This window comes from Manacus candei, unplaced genomic scaffold (assembly GCF_025592945.1).
Source record: "Manacus candei isolate 608988 ecotype Guabito, Panama unplaced genomic scaffold, ASM2559294v1 h1tg000050l, whole genome shotgun sequence".
In the NCBI taxonomy this organism is placed as follows: Eukaryota; Metazoa; Chordata; class Aves; order Passeriformes; family Pipridae; genus Manacus; species Manacus candei.
This window is the reverse complement of record NW_026138098.1, coordinates 15,668,506-15,691,431: the sequence shown is the minus strand read 5'-3', so window position 1 is coordinate 15,691,431 and position 22,926 is coordinate 15,668,506. Positions and strand designations below refer to the sequence as shown.

Sequence of the window (22,926 nt, the reverse complement as noted above, 5' to 3'; positions counted from 1 at the left end):
CCTGGTAATACTGTAATAACAACTCTTCAGATTTCTGTTAATTGCATCATTCCCTGAAAATTATCTTTTTTTTTTTTTAAATGAAATTTCTCTTGCTAAGTCTCAGACAGAAAGTGAGCAATAAAATCTGTCTAGTCATTTCTATGTCATCCATTAATCACCAAAACTAAAGCTGACTTTGAAACATGTCACGTGTGTATGTCCATGAGGAATTTACTAGGACAATATATCTCTTATACTCTGGTTATTTCATTGACTTTATTTTTATAGGGAAGAAAATCAGGTAAAGTAGTAATGGCTCACTGACTGTAACTGACCAAAATCCCACAATAAATCAAAACGAGACTTCCAAAGCATTGAAATTATCTCATTTATCTTAAGGGAAAAAAAAAAGTCAAAAGCACAAAGAGCAGTTTGGTCAAATTTGATGTTACAAAACATTTTTTATATTTATTTAATATCATGTCTCCTACTCTGTAGATATACTGTATATTTTCTGAAAAAATAATATGCAAACAGATTATTGCATAACACATCTCTTCCAATTAGCCCTGAAATATTCACTAAATTACTTTTTAACACAATAAGAAAAGTGTTTTAATATTTTACGTTTAAATTCCAGAGAGTTTTATCACATAAGATATTCTGTGGAAAGCAGCACCTATTTACTTCTTTGTAAGCCATTATGAAGCTCGAATTGGCCTCTCAGACAAAATAACAGAGGTGATTAAAACACAAGCTAAATAAAGAAGCTTACTGAGTGGATTCTTGCAGAGTATTTCACTTTGCTCTGTGTGTGCGTGCGTGTGTGTGTGTGTATGTGTGTGTGTAATATTTTGCATAATGGTCTACAGACCTCCTAGGATTTTGCTATTACATAGTATACATATACATAGTGCTGAGACACAGAGAATGGTATTTCACATTATGTCTATGCTTGTTCAGGGCTCACTGTCTATGTGGAATGAGTAAAAGTAATAGTAAAAGAAAATAATTCTGAAACAGAAAATATTTCATTATGCAAACAAAGAAAAATACTGTATTTTAGATTAGAGACAGTTCAAGCATATACAGCATATACATAATAAAGCTCAGGTGTTGGGGGTTTTTGTTGTATTAACTAAAGAAGCAGTCATGAAACTGTTGAATATTGGCTTAAAACTTGACAACCACCTAGTGCATTCTTCTTGCTCACCTTTTAAAAATACACAATCTGAGATGGATACATTGCACTGCTGGAGTTTACAATATATATTTCAAATTTACAAAAATACAGAAAAACAAGATTTCTTGCACTCAGATACTGAGCATTAACCCTTTGAGTACTAATTCCCACCTGCAACACTGCAGAACACATTCATCTGACTTACATGTGTTTATAACATTCTAACAATTATAACTGTCATCTTTATGTACACTATTAAGAAATGTATTCCTACATATTAAAAACCAAAAAGGTAGAGTCTAATAAACTGCTAATAACAGAAAAATAATGGGCTGAAGTATGTTAAGATTTCTGCCACATATACACAGAGAATCACAGACTGATGATCTCTCAAAAGAATTTTCCATTTCCTCTCTGCAGCAATTACATAAGTCTGTGTTAAGACACCACAGCAAACTTTCTCATGTGGCCATACAGAATTGTGCTTTTTCTCTCATTTCTGGATGCACTGTTCACTTTCCACTGTAGACATTTTTCTCACAGCTCTATGCTCCCATTCACTTTCTGCAATCTATTATTATTCTACACCCTTCCCATTTGTAAGAAGTGGTTTTATTTCATATAGGGATAATTATGATGCAGTTCTGTACTGTGAGTTGATGCTTTGTGTCCAGATGTTCATGGAAACATGAAAAAATTTCTTGCCAAGAGCCTTGTTAATTAGAGAATGGAATGCCCTACAATTCAGCAGAAATCATGAGCATAAAGAACTTCTCTGAAGGTCAAATTTGCATTAAAGGATGAAGACAATCCGAAATTTGCTAGGGAAGGAAATGGGTTTTCAGAAAGCAAGTGGTGAAATTAATAGATGGACTTTAAGAAGGTGGTTTTTTTGAAAATTACTGAACTTTCTCTTTCCTGACAACTCTGGACTACGTTGATCATGTAACTAAATAGACAATATCATATATACAGTGTCTCTGAACTAGAATAAGATACTTTAAGAAAATAACTGTAGTCCTCAAAGAGTTAATGGTAAAACTGCTCTACCTTAACAGATGTGGAAAGGTTATCATGGAACAGCTTACAGATTTGCTCAAAAGGCATACTTTACAAACAAGTGTAAAACTTGCTGAGACAGTTGCTATTACACCGCACAGTGTCACATACAATGAGTAGTGCATGCTCTGTAAAGACATTAGAGTGGACCCTTATCAAAGCTATCATATAACCTTATACAAAGGATTGTGCCACTTAAACTAGTGCAGAGTGATTTTTTTTCCTGTAGATTCATAATGCTCTAGATTAATATCAATAGGGTTTTTCACAGCCTTGTACAACACTTTTTTTGTTCTTTTTTAACACATGTAACACTAGAAAACAGCAAATGGTATATCCTGACATATGTCATGCAAAATACAACCAATACAGCACCAAAGATGTAATAGAGACATTACCTAGCACTTCTCTCCAACAAGAAAAAGGACAGAACAGAGACTGTACATTACATGACTTTACAGGCCATATGCTACAGAAGATCTTTAGAGGCAGTATCACTTTTGTAGATCTAAAAAGCTGCAATTTTATAAAATCCTGTTTATCACTTCTACCATAGCCACTTCTGATTAAAATCCATGGCACAGTAATAATATTTTGCTACAAAAATAAATAAGTAAAAGTTTAAGATGCTGATATGTTTATAAAAAGTGTCTGAAGATACTACAAAACAAAAGTGAAAACAATGAATGAAAATGATGTGTTTCTAAAGAAATGTTGTTCTGTATAACAAAAGGATATTGCCTCTCATATTCAATTGTCTAAACTTCATTTTCTCGTTATCTTTCGGAATAATTTTATAACTTTCTTTTAAAAATAACTTCACTTTAAAACTGTCACTATCCCTCTTTTTTAGACTCTTATTAAGAAAAAGAAAATAAAAATGAAAAGCTGTACAATTTACTGATGAGCTACACAAAGACATAATATTATTTATTTTGGAATAAAAACAAAGATAATGATGGTTTAGGACAAAAAACACATCATGATGGCCCATGAACTACACAGTAGTTTCATTTTTCCAAGGCCCAGTTTTGATATTTCCTGTACTATCTGAGCTGTATATCATGGCTTCATGCACGTTTCCCTTGAGAATTCCATTGTGATTCGTCGTATTAAATGGCAATGACTGTGTCCGTGGGTGCATTTCAAAATGAGCTGGATGGTGCACAGTGTCACTGTCTGGCATTTTAGCACAACTATATATTACAGTACTTGCGTCGCTACTTTCGGGCTGGTTGACAGTAGGATATGGATCACTTTTTGAGCAGCAGGCCCGTCTGTGACCTGACTGGCTATCGTGTGTACTGTGGGGACTGTCTGTATGTGAACTGTGGATGCTGCCATCAATACTCGAAGGGATGTGATAGGCATACTCCCTTTCACCTGCAGACCTATGCCGACTGAAGTAACGTGGCTTAGTTCTGCTTTTCAGACATCTGTGAATGTGCATATTGGGTCTGAAGGTTCCCTCATTGTGGACATGAATGTGAGCTTCGTCATCAAGTAGCTGATCACAGTGCATCTTTGCACAACAGGGAGTCACAGGGGAAAGGCAGTTAACGTGGTTTTGAACCGCTTGTAGGTTAGTGAGTTTGCAGTGGCTGGCCGCCGGATGATTAAACACAGCTGATTTGTTGGGACATGGTGATTCCTGAAGACAAGGTGCATGAACTTGAGTGTCACCATTGACATTAACCTTTGGGCGCACGTTAACTTGGACGGAATAGGTGTTTCTTTTGGATGGGCAACAGGACCACCAGCAATGCCATACATCATCTCGCTTTGCACAGTGATGGATCAGGATGAAAAGCCCCAAGGTCACACAGAAGGCTCCATAAAGACAGCTAAATATCATATCCAAGAAATGACCTTGAGATACTGCAAGTGCTCCAAAGGTCCAAGTGGCAGTAAACAGGAACAAAGTGAATGCTGCGGCTCGAAGTTGAGCCTTGAATGAATGCTCATTTTCCAATAAGGAAGAAGAAATCATGGGGCAGGTTGCCTGGGGAACGGACACAGAGTCTGTAATATGACCATGGCCCACATCAGTACTCGGTATTCTCTGTGGATCTTCCGTCTTTTCCTTTAACTCATACTTGCGTTCAGGATGGCGCTTCAGTTGCACGTATGTGCAGAGGAAGTAAACACAGGTGACGAGCACAATGAATGCTACTGGCCCATAGAAAGCACCGAGACTGGGCTCCCACGCCATCCAGCAACTAAAAACAACAAAAAAAAGAGAGTCAAGAACATTTTAGAGCCCACATCAGATGTGATGGACAACTGACTGATGTCTGACTAGTATGACACAACAGTATCTCAGAAGTTCAGATATGCTTGTTGTGGAGAAAAGAGAGTGTGTCTAACATCAATTAAGCTGAGGCATCACTTTCTTATTTTTTAATAGAATAAAATGTCTAGTATAAATTACAGATTATTAAAACTAAAATTTTCCAAGAAATGTAGGTCAGTTTAGACTCTGAAATTGCAGTGAAGTATAAGACCATTTATATAACCCCCTTTTTTTAGTATTAAAAATGTCAGCACTAATACTTTGATTAAAAAGCAAATGAGGCATAGTTTATAGAGTGTGTGAGCAATAGAAATGAACAGATTTCAATGGTTTGTATCAACAAACATTGATATGAATTCTTAAGCCTGAAGATTGTTCTTACAGAATTTTCTTCTTGCCAGAGAACATCCTGAGTACCAAGAGAGGCTGCAAAAAGACTTCCAGTTGGACAGTCACCCCTTTCTGCAGTGAGCTGGCCCAAAAGATATATGCCATTTCTGAATTCTGCACTGTTTCCAAAGTTCCTAGGAGTTAATTTACATCAATCTGAATGTCCTCAGAAAAATTAAGGAACCTGATAGTCTCTTTGTGATACGTTGGTAGCATAATATCATTGTAGCATGACCACAATGGTCTTCTAGGCTTTAAATAATATAACCATAACTGTTCTAGAGCAGCTTAAAGTAGTTCACAGGCCAGTATGAGTCTAACAGGACTGTCTTGAGGATGAAGGATCAAACACACATGGGGGAAAAAATGCTTCTGGCTGATGAAATCCTAGATGGAAACTGGGAGAACATGGGTCAAAGGGAGAAGATATATTTGCCTAGTTTTGACTCTTCTCTATGATCTGCTTTTAGCCATAGTTACAGATAGGGAACTGAGCTGGCAGTATAGTCTAGTACAGCTGTTATTAGGTTCTTTAAGTATTGCATGGATTTCTGGAAAGAGGAATAAGTTACTTTCCTTATCTCTTGGACCAGGACAGGAAGTAATGGGCTTAAACTGCAGCAAGAAAGTTTAGATCAGATTTTTTGAAAAGTTTCCTAGCTGTTAGGACAATTAGGATAATAAGCTGTTGAAATGAAGTGTGGTCTATCCATTATGGGAGCATTTAAAGCACCTCAGATAAATAACTGTCAGGAGTGGTTTGGATATAGCTAATTTCCCACTGGGTCAGAAAGACAGACCAGGTGATATGTCATTATCCATTCCAGCTCTAAAAGTGACACTGTGTGACACTTCATACTCATTTAGGCATGCGTGATTAGTTGCAGTCCCTTCAATTCCAGTGAGGAAGCTTCTGGTATCACATTCTTGTCAAGCCAGGAATTATCTACAAGTTACTATAAAAAGAGCACAATGACTTTTTCTCCCAGGCTGAGAACTTCTCAGCTAAATAGAGACAGTGCCACTGGGTATTATCACAAGAAACTTCAGAATAATGACTTCGAATTTTTGAAATCTGAAACTTAAACAAAAGCATACATACACGTATTAAGGAACTTAGAAACACTCTGAACAGTATATAATTTGCTGTCAGACAGGCAAATGAAAAGATTCCCTGAAAGATATCTGTGAAAAGTTACCACCTATATTTAATTGGGGAAGCAGAGAACACAAAGCTACATGCATATTTGAAGTACATTTGAATGCTGCATATTTGATGCAAAGTGGAGAATGGAATGCTCCCCAGCGGAACAGTCTCTTGGGATGCTCTTATTTCAAGTGGAATCTCATTGTGGATCATTTAAAAAATCAGTTGTGGATAAAAGTTCAAGTTTGTGCATCTACATTTATTGTACTAATACTATAAAAAATGAGTAAGGCACGTAACTCGATATGCTGCCATCGAATTAGAAGCTGTTTTTTCACTCAGTCTTACAACCATCCTTCATCTGTCCCTTGTTTTCTGGACAGACTGGGGTACCAGGTATTGATTTGCTATATTAACATGATTAAAGAAGCAAAACCTCTGTCACTGCACCAAAATGAAAAACATCTCACATTTATGAACATAAATAACAGTCTTATAATATACTGTTGATTATAAGGGACTGTTTAACTGGATAAATTTGAAGAACTATATGAATGTGAGTTGGGCCCTAGGCAGAGCAACCAGTTAGCCATGGTATGCACTGATTTCTTACCAGAATCTTAATTTCGATTACCTATAAAAATGGCTTTAAGGAGGCAGATGCTCCCTCACAAACCATTCTCCTTGGTTGCCACTTTTCATGCCCAGAACATAACCAGTTTCAAGTGTGTTTCAATAGATGCTCAAAGCAGTAACTAAGAGTGATGTCCTCCAGAGTACTAGTGCTGCCAGAGTACCAAAATATCCATTAGTGTGCCAGTCCTTGCCATGCTGATCTGTTACACACAGTATTTAACTTTGCAGTCTAATTAACTTTCTGCTACATTTGCATGGAAAGACTTATTGTAGTTTACTGATATCTCATGCTTCATGCCAAGAATTAATAACAATGTGATGCCTGGAGAGCTTGTGGAGGTCTACTGAACGCTAACTAGACATGAGAGGACTATGTCAGGATTGCATGACTTTGTGACTGAAATGTTTCCAGGTGGTGAAAATCCAAAACATTTGGTTTTTAATGGCAGAATGGGGATGGAGAAGGTGGGTTAGAGATTTGTACTTGTCCTTTTTTTCACATAATTGATATAATTTCGCATTAACGGATACCCAAAGGATATCAATTCAAGGTAGATAATGAAATGAAAATATTTAATTAACTAATAGCTCCATTAAATATGGTATCCATTAGGTATTTTTAATATCCTTTCACTCATTCAGATGTAAATGAAGAGTAATTTTGTAAATGAAAGTGATTGTATTGCCAGTAATGGAGTCAAGTCAGTAGAGGTGAAGTAGCAAGCCCCAGATTAAGACATTGCTCTCTCACAGCTAATATTTATTAAAATTTCATAACAAATATCATTCCAAATTCCCTACCCTTTATGAAGTAGGGTATTTACATTTATTACATTTATTGGCATAAGAAAATGTTTTCCTTAAAAGTTTTATGATAATTGTTTATACTTACTATGGTGCATTGCCTTCAATCCCATAATTATTGATATTGGTTGCTGCTGTAATCCCACATATAATGAAAGGAACTCCACCACTAATCAGGTAAAATCTGTTGAGAGATAATAACCAATATTTTAATTTGCCTGACTTGTAGTCGAATACTGCTTTTTAAATAACTGAAGAATTTCTTGAAGAATTTTGAGAATAAAATATTGCTGAAACATTAAACATGTCCCTAAAACCAGAAAAGCAAAGAATAAAATATTGTCACAATAAACACTGTACTTTATGAAGCAAAGAGCAGAAAGCTTAATATTTAATATTTATATAGACCCACTTTTAACAAACTCTTTATTTGCAACTTTAGTAAAGGTAGTTACTGTTACAGTCATATGAAAATCGAAATGTCTAGTGACAGAACCTACATTCCAAATAAAGTTATTCCACTCACCTAGATATTTATATTTAATATTTATTAAATATGCAAGCATCATAAATTAAAAATATTCAGGCAAAGCTGCTGTATTCACTTTAACATGAAAATGTTCCCAGGGAAATTCAGTGAGATCACAGAAACGTTTTCCTAACTTCCAGAGAACAAAAGAAAGGAAGATCAGTTAGTCAAAGAGAAAAGGGGCAGTTCACTTGGCAAAATGTTTTATTTTTTTCTGCACAGGGAACAATCTGAAGAAATCAGGAGGATTAAATATCCCTTTGCATATACCCCAATTACTCTGTCAATGCTCAGCCTTGCAAATGCATTAAAATGTGAAAGCTACTAAGACTTCAGCAAGATCTCATAAATATCCAAGAAAAGTGTTAATCTTTCCATAAAGACTTGCATTATAAGACACATAGTTTCACACTCCTTTAACTGGTTAAATGCCAGTGAGCACTTGGAAGCAGTGGTCATTACAACGCATGATTATCAGGCTACAGTATGTAGCCAGGGGATGTGTCACCGAAGTTGGCATCCTGCATGCCTGTATCCAAATTCAGAAAAATAAATCATCATCACATTTTCCATTTATATAAGCAAAACACAAAATTATGCATGGAGCACAGCACTTCCACCAGTGTGGTCTCTGAGGTGGAGAGCATCAGTCCCCATTCCTACAGCTGGAGGGAATGCTGCTCAGAGGCAAAAGGAAAAATGTTCCATTGCACCTAGAAGCTCAGCTGTTTCTCTGAAGATCCTGACTCATTTCCTGGTTTGATCAATAGTCCTATGTCGGCAGACAAAATTAATTTCTTTTCAAGCCACTTCTTTGGTTTGGAAGACAGTATGCAGGGGAACAGACACTTGCCAGTCAGACCTGTTAGGCTGTCCATCAGGACTAATAGGAACTTGGTAACATGTGGGACACATTCTGATCAGAATCTGGCCACGAGTTTTCCATAATGCAGTATAAATATTGGGAAATTGCAAGGAAGGATTTTTACAGAAACAGAGCAATAATAAGACTAAATAGACCAGCATTTAAATCAAACACAGAATTTGTTCTAGAATTTCTTAGCCTCTTTTCCCACCTCCTTCTGAAGCAGAATTAGGGGTCAGGCCTCAGAAATTTTCATGCTAACATTTACAGCCAATCTTTGTCTAATGGTCTAAGCTGTAAACAGATCAGAGAAAATCGTCCTCTGCATTCATCAAGAAGCCCTTCAGATTTTATAAATTCAAAGTCATTGAATATATATTTTTTCTTCAACTTGGCTTATTCTGTAGAGCTCAACAAATTCCAATGAACATGCTGCCTCCCTACAAAATCCATTCATTCATTGCAGTTTAATGATTGTACATATCTTTTGACTTGAGCATGTTGAATAAGCTAGCTTAATAGCTTATTATTATTTTTAACACAGACATGTTCAATGGTATTTTTGAAATTCAGGAAATTACTAGGGTAAAGCAATGAGGCATAGAAAAGTTCATCCAAATTTATCTAAGAAACAGTAAGGAGCAGAAAAATAGGAATACAGAAGCAAGTATACAAAACTGCACTTCAAACTCATCTGAAGTGATTACACCATAGAATTTACCTACAATGCAACCTATAATTTCATTTTCTGCAGTGCCACCACTTTTTACAGTGGATATACATTTAAATCAATCCTTATCTAAACTTTCAGACAAGCCAGTATTTGGGTCTTAGATAATCTACTTCATATCTCAGACTCAGGCTGCTGAACAGTACAACAGTAGCATCAGATGTTCTGGAAACACTTAGCTACACAGTGCTTCAGAAATGTGGCAAAATCTAGCCAAACTCCTGTCATGGCTCAATGCTAAGGACAAGAAAATACATTCTAGAAATGACAAAATTTGAAGTCAAATCGTTTCAGTGTACCTGAGGTGCACTGTACTGACATCCACCACAGCACACTGCCTGCCCTATCTCACTGGGGGGAAAACAAAAAGTAAAATAGGAAATAAAAATGACAGCGTATACAAATGATTCTTCAGTGGTGTATTCAGGATTCTTGAAGAGTGAAGGGAAAAAAAAAGCTGTCAAACGGAAGAAAAGTCAGTAAGAGAGAAACAGGATTAAAACAGACCAAATAGAAAATACAATCAAAGATACAGACATTAAATTGTAAGAACAGAAGTGCATACTCTAGTCCATTTGTGTGAACGTGTGGATACCTTAAACAGTATATAAAAACCAGGCTAAAGTCACCAAAGAAAAGAAACATTGATCAAGAAGTTCCATATACATGTTAGTTGTGAGGAAGTACACTCAAAAGTAATAAATTTAGACCAGTCTTTCTAAACACTATTTTCTATGCAATCATTAGTTGTTATCAATTTCTTCTTTTTCACACAGACGAGAAGATTAGGACAAATAATTCTGAAGAAAAAAGCTACAGTAGAATTGATAGGGTATGAATAAAAAGTGACAAAAATGCAGATAATAAATAGGTATGCTTCATACCTCTAGAAAACCTTTTATCTAAGAGAATCAAAAGGCTTTATAACGTTAATTAATTTAGCCTTACAGCCCCCTGTGTTCGATAAACATTATTATTCCTGTTGTACAGATGAGAAAACACAGAGAGATTAAGTGTCCAAGACCACACAGAAAATCTGTTTCAGAATGAGAATCCTTAACTCCCATCCTACATTTAAACACAAAGCTCCTCTCTATTACTGTAAATGAAGGGACTGGGCAAATCATGTCATCCAGGATTTTGTCTCCAAGCCCAAGAAACACAATTGTCTCTCTGTGAGTTCACAAGCAGGAGGAGGAAGAATGTAATCTTATCTGAAGGATACCCTGATTAGGGTGGTGCCCTCCCAATATTCACTAAGCCTTGCCAGTCTGTTATCCCTACAAAGCTTGTCTGTTATTCCCTGTGCAGCCCTAACTCTAACATTCACTGGTATTTTGTATAGCACTGCCTGGGCATGTACACAGACTAGATTTTCCAGCCCATTCGAGAATGCAAATGATACTAAGGCTTCCAGTAATGGAACCCCGTAGGCAGCAATAAGAAGACAGAAGAACCTTGCTCTGACAGATGTGACTGTTGTGATGAAGCTGCTAACACAGAGGGATTGGTTGTAGTCATGATAGCCATGCATGTAAATCTGTAAAGACTGGAAAGCCCCACAGAGAAAATTAAAATTTTATTTCCAGCTAAAATTTTATCTTGACAAGCAGTTAATTTATATAATATTTTAAAATTGTTTTAAAGGGAAAATATAAACTATCTGTGGGATGATCTGGGGCTTTGAAGCAACTCCCAAGCCATTGCTTCAATAGCCCTTAGAAAGAGGTTTTAAAATTTGTACATTGTTGTTGCTGGCCAACCAGGGATGTCCTGATGATTCCCAGCAGGCTTTCACATCAGCATACATTTATTTACTGAAGCTCATTCTATCACATCTTCACTAATATTGTTATCCAAGCTAATTAGATTAAAGTTAGCCTGGTAGGCCTCAGCATGCTGCACTCACACCTCTCAGCTGCAGTGTAGGCAACACCTACGGTCTGAAAACCAGGCTCTGCAGGCATGTGCAAATGACGGGCAGTAATTTGTGGGGGAGGAATCATATTCACTGAACATTACAGGGAGCCCCTAAGTTTGTGCCACAGCTGCCTGGGACCAGTAAGTACAACATTATTTATTACATGCACTGACATAAGCACAACCCCCCCCAACAGAGCAGCAGACACTGCTTGAGGTGATGTCCCTCTGTTGACATCATGCCTTACTATTTTCCAGCTTCCTTTCGGCAAGAACTCCTCTTGTAAGGCAAACTCTACCACAAAGTACTGGGAGCTACATAGCCAATCTGATAGAAACAGGATAATGTCAGCAAGAACGACTGCAATAGCCTGCAGGCAGCATCCATTCTGATAACTTAACATACACTATATTCTGCTAAGTTTATTTCCATAAATGTTACTCAGTAAGTCAGCATGTAAAAGGACAGTTCTACCCAGTGATGAATTTCTTGCTTGAGTGTCTGGCTATTCTCTAGCCCCAAATTGTTTCCATATTAAGAACCTTGACTGAATTTTTCCAAAAAAGGGACTACCTTGACTTTCTGGGTGTAATGCAAGACTGACTGTAAGGTTTTTTTTTCTGCAGAGGTTGGCAAAATGGCAATGTATCAAGAAATGATTTAAAAGCTTCAAATAGTCTTTACTGCAGATATTACTTGATTAATATGTATGTATATTTAACTGTATTCCTCTCTGCATGCACAAATCTAGAAAAGTGCATGTTATACATATATATATATGAAGACACTGGTGAAGCATTAATTTGTTTTCTGCCCCCTAGTACAAAAAAAAAGATTTATCAGTTTAGCTGTGCTTATGTCTAGGGCACAGTTCATATAGGAAGAGATGTCAATCTAGTAGCCACTTGCAAAATAAATACGAAAATAAAAGAGGAGTCACAGCAAGATGACTTTCCCCTTCATATTTCCTTAAGCTGGGATTTGATTTTAACATCTTTGTGAAAATAATCCATATAGAAAATGGTCATTAACTTCTGAGCTATCCAGATGCCACAGTTCAAGTACCCGGGAGGCAGGCAGCTAGATAAGGAGCTGCTCGGTAGAAAGCTGAATTTATGAGCCTGATTTTCAAACTATTCTTCCTGAATTTTTCATGCATCACATCATTTCATGATCCTTTTTCCTGGGAATTTTGATAAAATAAAAATATGCCTTTGTAGAATTGATGGGATTTTGAAAATATAATTTTCCTTTAAGAAAAAAAAAAACCACGTCGCTTTGAATCCTGTTCCCAGATAGTCTTGAATATATTTACAAATACCATGTTAGTTTTGTTTAATGGTATTACTCAAGAGAAACAGCCTGTATTTCTCCAGTGCTTTTTTCCTGTCTGCAAAATAGGATAAAAACATGGAGAATACAGTAAAAAAATTTAAAAATCTACTAATAATGTTAAAATAAACTTCAATTTTGCAAATCAAATTTTGAAAGGTAAATAAAAGCAGAATTAAGGGTTGTGTGAAAACCCTCTTTAGCACCTTTTATGCGGCAATATTGTTATACTCTTTAACTGCCTGTTCACAGTCTACTTCTTTTTTTCCATAAGACATTTCACTCATTCAGTACAGAAGAAACAAAAGTCACTGGACAGGTAGTTATTAAATTTTTTTATATATATCCCTCCTTTCTAGATCTTATTGCAACTTAAGAGTTTTGCAAACAGTAATTAATTAATCTTCATAATGTCCTTGTGAGAATATGTATAATCTTTTTCCATTTAGAGGTAGACACTAAACCACAGAAAAAATGAATGAAAAAAACTGATTCAGAAAAGTCTCTGCAGATTTGTTTGCTCAACTTTTGATGTCGAGGGCTCTATTTTACAAAAGTCTGATTTTTTATTAAAATTGGCCACAAGAAAGGAGATTAAATACTCTTCATCTGCCCTTAAAGACTCATAACATGGGAGCCTGGGAGAAAAAGTGAGAGAATATTAGTCAGTGTCAGAAGATGTGAAACCTCACCTACCAAATGGCTTCAAAAACACTTGCTTCTCTCATGTGAGCCCCCTGCACTCCATATTCACACTGAGTTTCTCTGCCTTTCCATCCATCACAGACGATGTCTCAGGCACTGCCAGTTAGGCAGTGGGAGAGTTTAGGCCCTGCTAAGGGAGGAAGACAAGAAGCTGTGCTGAAGCTACTGCTATTCAACTTCCTTGGCTAACACCCTTCATGGCTACTGTAGCCATTATATCTTCTTTGGTATTTTGCAGATGAAAAGAAATTTATAGGCTGATAGTACTGTTGCTGTTTGCTTTACCATGACCCCGCAAGACGGTCTGAGCCAGCAGAGAGGACAGAAAAACAGAAATGAATACGAAAAAAAAAAGATAAAAAAGGAATTCAAGAACTCAAAAAATGTTTAGAGAAAATTTAGAAGGAAGAGAAAGGAGATTCATTTACACAGAAATAACTGTATTGTCTCTCCTGAGCTAGACTAACTTGAAGAGCTATTGTATCTAAGAAGCAAGAGACACCTTGAGGTCTTTTTTTTTCTATTTTATTGGAGAATGCCTTCATCACTGCTGGAAATCAAAGACAGAGATGATTCTTACAGTGTATTCCATGTTGCAGTTTAGCTCTATTGACCTCTATTCCTGGTTATTTTAATGAATAAATAACTGAAATTAGAGTAAGAAGGTATTCATGGTGAATGCACTTCTGGTGGAAAGAAGTAAATATATGTTAAGTATCATGTTCATGAGAAAGAAAATATGAGTATTTCTTAAAAAATCTGTATTTGAAAAGGATTAAGAACAGCAAGATGATCATAGAGAGAAAATTGTTTATGTTAACGCTTGGAGAGAAGTAATAGAAGGAGAAATAATACTCATGCTTTGAGTATTTTCTGTTTGCACAATCATTTTATCCTTAAGGAACACAACAGGCCTTTCAATTCTGTTTCCACAGTTAATTTCTGTTAGTAAAATGGCTGACACCCTTGTTTGGAGGTATTCACTGCTACCTCATTTTTCCAGGCATTTGACTCTTCTGGCTGTTAGCTGAAATTATTTTGCAGTTCCAGCCTACTGAATCAAACACAACTGCTTCACCGAGCATTGCAGTACACCTTTAGAAAGTCAATTACCATGAGAATGTCCTTCTTCCTTTCAAAGGGGAGAAAAGAACCATTAACTATCAACCTTCATCAAGACAAGGAATTCTGATAAGAGCCTATATATGACAGTGGCATTTTATATAACATGAAAGTGAAATGAAAAGTAAAGCATGCAAAGAGAGTGATAATAAGTGCTGTACTCTTATATTGTCACATATTTAACACCCAGTTCACTTTATATTAGTATCAATGTTTTATGACTGTCAGTAGAACCACCCTGAATTTTAAATAGAAAATATGGATTTCTTTGGTTTTACCCAAGGTAATACTTCATTAAGACTGCCAAAGGAAGCAAACGAAATGACTAGCAGGAGGACATATATTTTAATTTGGTTTGACTGGTGAAAGTCACTGACAGGGGGTTCTGGTCTTTGTTCTCCTATGACTAAATTTTGAAATCATATTTTTAAAAAGGCATTTATGTCAATCCCACATTTTATTACGGCAGTCACCAACACAACTCCCTGAAACCCCCTGTGTTTTGTTGACTTTGACACTTACTTACTTTGTAGGCAGTATTTTTTTGTCAAGAAGAATGTTTTTTCTTCTGCAGTAATTTTTAAAAATTTTTAAAGAGACCATTCAAGTCCTTGTTTTCTAATTTTTACATTACCTGAAAATACACTATTTTCAGCTTTCACAGAAGAACCTGTGGAGAGTTGATTCAGAGGTTATTTATTCACTATTTGGTGTATTTTTGGGTTTAGGTATAAAGTATATTTGTTGTATTAAAAAAAGATTATGAAGCCTTAATTTTTATTATGAGCTATGTTGCCAAGTTAGAGCTAAATAATTTTAATTGAATAAGATTCACAGGTATTATATGAGTAATACTCTTAGTTTTATTTTCTGTTAAGGTCTTTCACTGTACACACAGAAAATGATTCAGATGATATTAATGACCAAGCAATCAATTAATGAAGATAGGAGATCTACTGGTGGACCCAGATGCCTTCTTCTTAGATTTGCTCAGCTGAGCATTAAGACAGATGCATGCAAACAAAAAGAGAATACAGGAACTTCTGGGAAATATCTCTAGAGAGATCACGCTAACTCTATCTTCTATGTCTTTATAAAGCACTTTCTTACACAGTTTACAAAACAACAGTAAATTTTATCTCTCTGTTTAGATTTGTTCAGCATACCCTATGCATATTCTTAAATGACACCCATGCACCATACTCAAAACAGACTGTCTGTGTATAGATAATATGGAGGTATCTCTATCACCTTTTAAATGTTAAAACTTCGAAGTATTAAAGCATTCTTAGTGTTTCTGAGAATTTGACTAATAAGGTAATAAACACCTCATCTTCAAAATACTGTTAAGGGTTAGGTGCTACTTCCCCAAAATTAAACATTTAGTGTTTCAGGCTTCTGCATCTCTGGGTTTACAATTATGTGCTAATCACAATTTACTTCTGCCTTCCATCTATTTAGGTAATTGGGTTTATTTTCAACTGCACGTATCTAAAATCTAATCACACAGCTATAGCAAGATGTATCCTCAGGCAAAGTGAGAGGACAAACAGTCTGGTTTAAGACATGAAGAAACCACACACTAAATAAAAATAATATAATTTTGATCATTAAATCTTCTTGGTCTACGAGAAGTATTCAGTCACAAGCCCAGAGGAACATTTAAAATTGAAAAGCATTTATGCAGAAGATCCGTGAAAACCACAAAACCCTTTCTGCTGAATCTTTTCAGTAACCAAGCTTTTGTCATCAACAAATCAAACTCTCATTTTTAGAGAAGAGAGAAAACAGTTTCCCAAAAGAAATTTTTTCTGATGCGAAAAGCAGACAAGCAGGTTTTGAATTCCTCTAAAGACCATATTCCATGGTAAAGGAAGGGAAACTGTGTTTTAGTTTGGTTCTCATTTTAAAATATTTTAATTTTTTTAATAGCTCTAGTATTTTCAGGGTTTGCCACAGGTCATGAGTTAAGGAGCTCGCATCCCTTAAAGTTAAGAGAAAGCAGTTCCCTCAAATATCAGACATGATGTTCATTCACACTGAATACTGGAAACCATCTGGAAACACTGTCAGGGAAAGCCAGTGCAAGGCACAGATGTCAAGATCCTAAGATACAACCCCAGTGCCTTAGTGTATCGATCCTAAGGGCACTACATTTTTGCTTTATTTACCAAGACTGCACAATGAAAAATTGAAAATAAAGTATTACGTATAAGGTGCCTGTATAAATGCCTTTTTCTTTTCTTTTTTTTTAATCTACCTTAATATTGTCTTCCTTGACAAATACTTACTGAGAAGAAAGCATCTCAGTCTTTATAAAGGGCAGCAGGTCAGAATTCTTGCCTCAAGAACTGCACTCCACAAAGACTAGAGTGACTGAAAATTCATACACCAGAAATCTAAAATGTAAAACTGCAAAATATAGGTGAGGTAAAAAATCCAAACCGTGAAGATGAAACATTTCATTTCTTTTCAACCAGAATTTTTTCTGAATATATATTACATCATCACTTCTAAATCCTGAGTTTATTTTTCTTTTCAGAATAAGAAGACATATCAAAAAAGTTGTGTCCCATGAATGATAATTCAGTTTTACAGCTGGCAACATTTGGAACACGTAACCCTATTTACAACTCAATGAACTCATACAGAAGTAAAACAGCAGAAATCCAAAACCCATTAATTTGATTGTGAATAACTGCTCTCCTTGGTTTGGTAATTTGGTGGTATTCCAACATATTTTAAAGCACATTTTATTACTTCCTGTTGTTTTTCACTCAGGATTCCTTAGTAATGACAGCTTTGTTTTCATGTATTTCAACCTGTAACATATTCCTCAGTTTTGCTATTTGAAAAAAGGGTGCATTCCCTTTTTTTTCATAGCTTAGCTATTTGAAAGACAGCTGCATCTTCTTTTTTTCATAGCTTAGCTATTAGCTAGACCAAGTAATTTTATACCCATGTAGTAATGATAAATGTATTTTGGATATTTTTCAACAACAAGCAACAATCTTTACATATTTGAATACATCACATTTTTTTTTAGGGCATAACAAAGTTCCCTACTTTCTTAATGCTACAGACCTTGACTGCTACAGACACTGACCAAGGTGAACAAAAGACTACTACTCATAACAATACGCCCCGAGGCAAGAGACAATTTAAAGTTTACTTTGGTACAGACAACTATTACACCAAGTGAATCTGCTCCTTAAGGTGATACTCAGTAATGAGGTGCTTGGACTCTCTTCTGTGATGGGGAAGACAGATCTCTTCCCTTGAATTAGACAATTAAGGGTCAGTCATCACATCTGAGTGCTGAGAGCACTGGATACTCAGCATTGCAGTACCAGCACAAATGGTGGTAATTTCCTTATGAGGTAGGGATACTTTCAATTTGCAGGGATGTAAAATCACTTCTGTCATGACTCTGTCTTATTTTCATTTCTGCTTCTGTTTTTTAGAAATTTGTTAAACTTCTGGAAAGCCTGAAAGAGTAAGGACTAAAGAATCAGAGCTCTCATGGACTGTGGTAGAATGAGGTGGCCACTCATGCATTTCTTTTGCTATCCCTTATACTCTCTCATCAATAGTTTAGATATACTGAATACAAGCTAATGGGTATTTCTTGTGTTTATGAACATGATATTTATATATTTTACATTATTATCTAGGAATTTTAACTTTACACTATATACCTCTTATTTTAATGATGTTCTTTTAGACTCGTGGGGTTTTGTTCGTGGGATTTGAGTGATTTTTTGTGTGTTCTATTTCAGGCTAGGTTACAGCCCTCACATTTCATGTTTGTGGTCCATTCAAGACGAAAGCTAAAAGGACACAGAACTAGGATGGGAGGAAGAAGTCCTTGCACATTTTCGAAATTGGACTAGGTGAGATCCTGACCTAACTTTTAAGTTGTATCTGTTTTGAATGAAGAGTTAAACTAGATGACTTACTGATGTTTCTGCCAATCTTATTATTTTTAGGACTTTATGATTACCTTATTATTCACTGTTATCTTTTCTGTCTTCTAAGGGTCCATCCATGCCAGTTGTCAAGGATGAGAGAAGGGCTCTTTAAACCTATTGCTCTTCTAGTATATATCAGCCTGTAAACTGAAACATTGCACTACTCAGAGCAGACTGATTCATAGGTGAGCGAGCATAGCTTGAAAATTCCTAAATTTTCAAATATATTCTGAATATTTTTCAACATAAATATATTTCAAATATTTTCAAATTTCAAATATACATTTTCAAATAAATATCTCCAAAATCACAGTTTTTTAGAAAAGTACAATGCATTATCAAAATGTATCCAAGACAGGACATGACTGAGCTCAGAAAGAGACCCCACTTCACATCCATCAACAATGCCTACAGCTGTGACTGCAGCCAGCCGAGAACGGCTGAAACAAAAGGGAAATTTATGCTATGTATAAACCCTATTATTGTATCTGATAAGTTGTGCATCCATTACTTATCTAAATGTTCCCACTGGTTTTGATCAAACTCCATATGAGTGAGATGCTGACTTGTATGATTTTATACTACACAACAGCATTTTCAGAAACCAATCTACCCTATAAGGAGAGAAGTTTCATCCTTAGAGTTTGAAAAAAGGAAAAAGCTTACTCTTTCTTTTGTTTTTGTTTGTTGTTTTTCTTTTTTTTTTTTTTTTTTTTTTTGTGGAGAAAATATTATATTAGGATTCATGTCATGTTATCCACTTCTTCAACTTCCAATTTTTCATCTTGACAGATATACAGGTAGCCAAGAACTTAGCAAGTAAGTGTTATTAAATCTAACATGCAGTAGGGAAGCATTAAAAGGCTGAAAAAAACTTGGTTACTTTTTAGATGGTTTTAGACTTTTGGCTTCTTTCTGGAACATTTTCTCCTTCATAGTCCATAAAATGTAATTCAATCTGCTAATCTAGAGAGAGAAAAAAAGCATCCTTTTTTAATGCTATGTAAAAAAAGTTGTTATGGATTACCCTGATATTCTCGTAGACAAATTCTATTCAATTAACAACTTGAGTCCACAAAACCATGGAGACTGAGATTTATTGGTAAAAATTCAGGTTGACATTTTCTCCTTAGTTCATCCTATTGAAAAGTAAGAAACAAAGGTACAATTGCATGAGTTCATGAATGTCAACCCCAATTTTCAACTTTAATGTTGAGGTTTTTTGCTGTTGTCGGTCTTAGTCTCACTAAGCTGAGCTATGGAAAATATTTTATATTTGATGATTGCATGAACATTTGTTTTCTTCCTATTGTTTAAAAGTTGACATGCACAAAAATCTATTTTTGGTGATCCCTATCTGAGATTTTAACCAGAAGCAAAAGGAAGGTTTTTCCATCATATATAAAAAGGTCAAAAGGTAAGTTTCTAAAAAAACATAGGGTTTCTTGGAGCACTCAACCAGAAGTGATCATGAAACTTCGAAAGAAAATGATAAGCAAAGATGGAGTTATTTTATAAGCATTAATCAAAAAATATTAATTAAAAGCTAGAAATGACATGTCATTTCCAGAACTTTACTGTGTTTGAGATCTGAAAAGAAATGAACAGCTGTCATTTCCATCTTCACAAAACTATAAGAGCATCTCATTGCTCAGCTTTCCAGCTCAAAAGCTTCCTAGCTTTGCTAGGTAGAATAATTGTTATCGGATTTAGCAATGACAGAACCTCAGAAAGAAGAGTTCTCTCTAGCTGGAAAACACTCTCTTAAAAGCATGAAAAGGGAATATAGCTAACTGGTTGCTTCTTCATTATCACTAACGGAAGACTAAGAGTTTACAAGTTTAATGTCATTTTCATATGAGACAATAACAAAAGTATGATAATCCACTTTAAATAGTCCAAAATGCCTTACCTACGAATTATAGACAGTGTGGGGTAACTATTCTGAAAATAATAGAGGTAGTCATTCTTTATCTTTTTGATTCATGAGAAAGAGTTTTAGATACATCAGTAATTCCAGAAATCCAATTCCAAAGTGGTATGCATAAATATTTCTTGGAAATGAGGTCTGCCTGTAAAGGTATTTTTTTTCTGGAGATGTCTATAAACTCATCTAATATGAAGAAGTGGCAAGATTGTGTGACTGATCACTCATGACTTTGCAAATACCACAAATTTAGGGATCCTCCATAATCAACCTGCAAAAGCAATGACTTCAAAAGTAAAAGACTAGGCAATAAACTAAAGCAATAAATATATCTGAGCAAATTATCTGCTCAGAGATTTATAGGCATAAATTCGTAGATAATGTTCTTGGTGAATTACCTATAACCACTGATGTGACTGCTTGTAATAAACCTCACTACCAGTCAAGGTATGTTGGAACAGGGAGCTACTTACTACATTTGATATATTTTCCATAAAAATAATATAGAATATTTGAAGGTAAATCTCTGAAATCTCCAATTTCTTGATATTGCTCATAAATATTGAAAAGTAAACACAAATGGTCTTCAGTAATCATAGATCTTACCTCCTAATCAATAGATAAAACATTACCCAGTTATCTCTCATAACCAATAAATAAATAAGTCAGGTATCTCATGGGCTGAGGTTTTCTTTCACAGAAAATGTGGCCAATGTTCACTTTCAGATAAATTGTTAGAATCTTGAATGATTCTCTAAGTGTAATCCAATATTAATGATATTACCCCTGTGCCTGAGTGAGTACTCAAAAGAGGCATAAAGTTTAATCTGGACATTCTGCTTTGCTAACGTATATTAAATATTATATTTAAATTATTTTAATCTGTATCATTAAAATTCCAGAATATTTACCAAACTTAATTTTAAGTAGCAATAAATAGTATTTTCCATCTATAAACCAAAATCTTCTTATGATTAAATATGTGTAACTCCCACTGAAAACCCATTGTGGGTGCATGTGTTTCAGAGCAGAAGCTGGTCTAATTTTTGGTTATGTTTTATATAGTAATGTGGTACCTGAATAAAAATACCTGGGGGATCAGCAGCCCGCTTCTACAAGACTCATAACATTTCCAAACACCGAAGGCATATTTGGAACACATTAGTTTCAAAGTCTCTTCTGTCAGAATTTGCTTACATAATAAAACACAAGAGTTTCTTATGACACCAATGAGGCTGTAGGAATTCAGCAGTAAATAAAGGCTGAAAAATGAAAATACTGCTGGGAAAAATTCTTGGTTTACTAATAACGAATTGTAGGTCAGGGCTGAACATCAGGAGGTCATCTAGTCCACTCAAAAGCTCTGAGTCAGGGTCACATTAAACATCTATCAAGACTGGTTTGCCTTTATCTAATCCATGTTAACAAATTGCTTGTGACAGAGCTTCCACAGCCTCCCAGGTAGCCCATTTTAATTGTCAACTATTCCCATAGTTTAAAATATTTTTCTAATATGAAGCTATTTACCCTTTACTGCAATTTAAGCTTATTTATTGTGTGTTTTTCTTTTTAATGTCTTCTCTTTTGAGTTTTTAATGAATACTAAGTTGAAAAGAAAAAGAACCATCCACACCTCCAGTAATGGTTTTCAATTATCTAGGATGTACAACATCGAGGTGATCAGTGGAAGTTTATGGGTATTTTTCCATGGTCTCTCAATTCAAAATCAAGAGAATAAATTTAATACAGCTCTTCCTCCCAAGACTTTTAAGCCCTCCTTCAAAACAGGCATAAAACAGAGATTATCACACATATTTGACAGGAAGTATGCATAGAATAAACCAGGTCTGAAGCTGAATTTGCAACAGTTACAGTTATATATGCTCCAATATATTTAATGTAATATGCATATCTGTGGATTTCATCAGTTATGTTTGTACAAGGAAAATACTTTCATTTCCTTGAATTTTTCCATTCATTAATAAAGACAATTATTCTGAAACATTAAAATTACATCTTTAAAACTATAATTGCTAATATATATACATATATGCATCAAAAGATATATTTAGTTTTTATTGTTAGTTTATTTTAAGATAATCCAGATATTTTTTATTGTTCAGCATTTACTCTTGGAATCTAATAATATCTTCTATTACTTGGAATAGTGGCAATGCGTTGGTAAATGCAATAACTAATAAGTCCTATACATGCTATAATTTAAATGCATAGTGATTGTACTGTACTGCAGTTATTACAGACTATTCCACAATCCTGTATTACACTAGTTGGTTTCCTTCAGTGTTCTAGTTTCTGTGACATTGCAGTTT

The 22,926-nt window shown here is 35.2% G+C and overlaps 1 protein-coding gene across 2 annotated transcripts in view; it reads right to left on the bottom strand.

Moving 5' to 3' along the window:
* Positions 1–260: 260 nt before the first annotated feature.
* The window catches only part of ADGRA1 (adhesion G protein-coupled receptor A1), a 261,633-nt gene continuing 238,967 nt past the window's right edge, over positions 261–22,926 (bottom strand). For both annotated transcript variants that reach the window (XM_051800658.1, XM_051800659.1), the window contains 2 exons: positions 7,583–7,678; positions 261–4,443 (listed from right to left, as the gene is read on the bottom strand). In XM_051800658.1, coding sequence (XP_051656618.1) covers positions 3,222–4,443; positions 7,583–7,678 — 1,318 coding nt within the window. In that variant the 3' untranslated portion in view covers positions 261–3,221. The remainder of the gene's footprint in view (positions 4,444–7,582; positions 7,679–22,926) is intronic.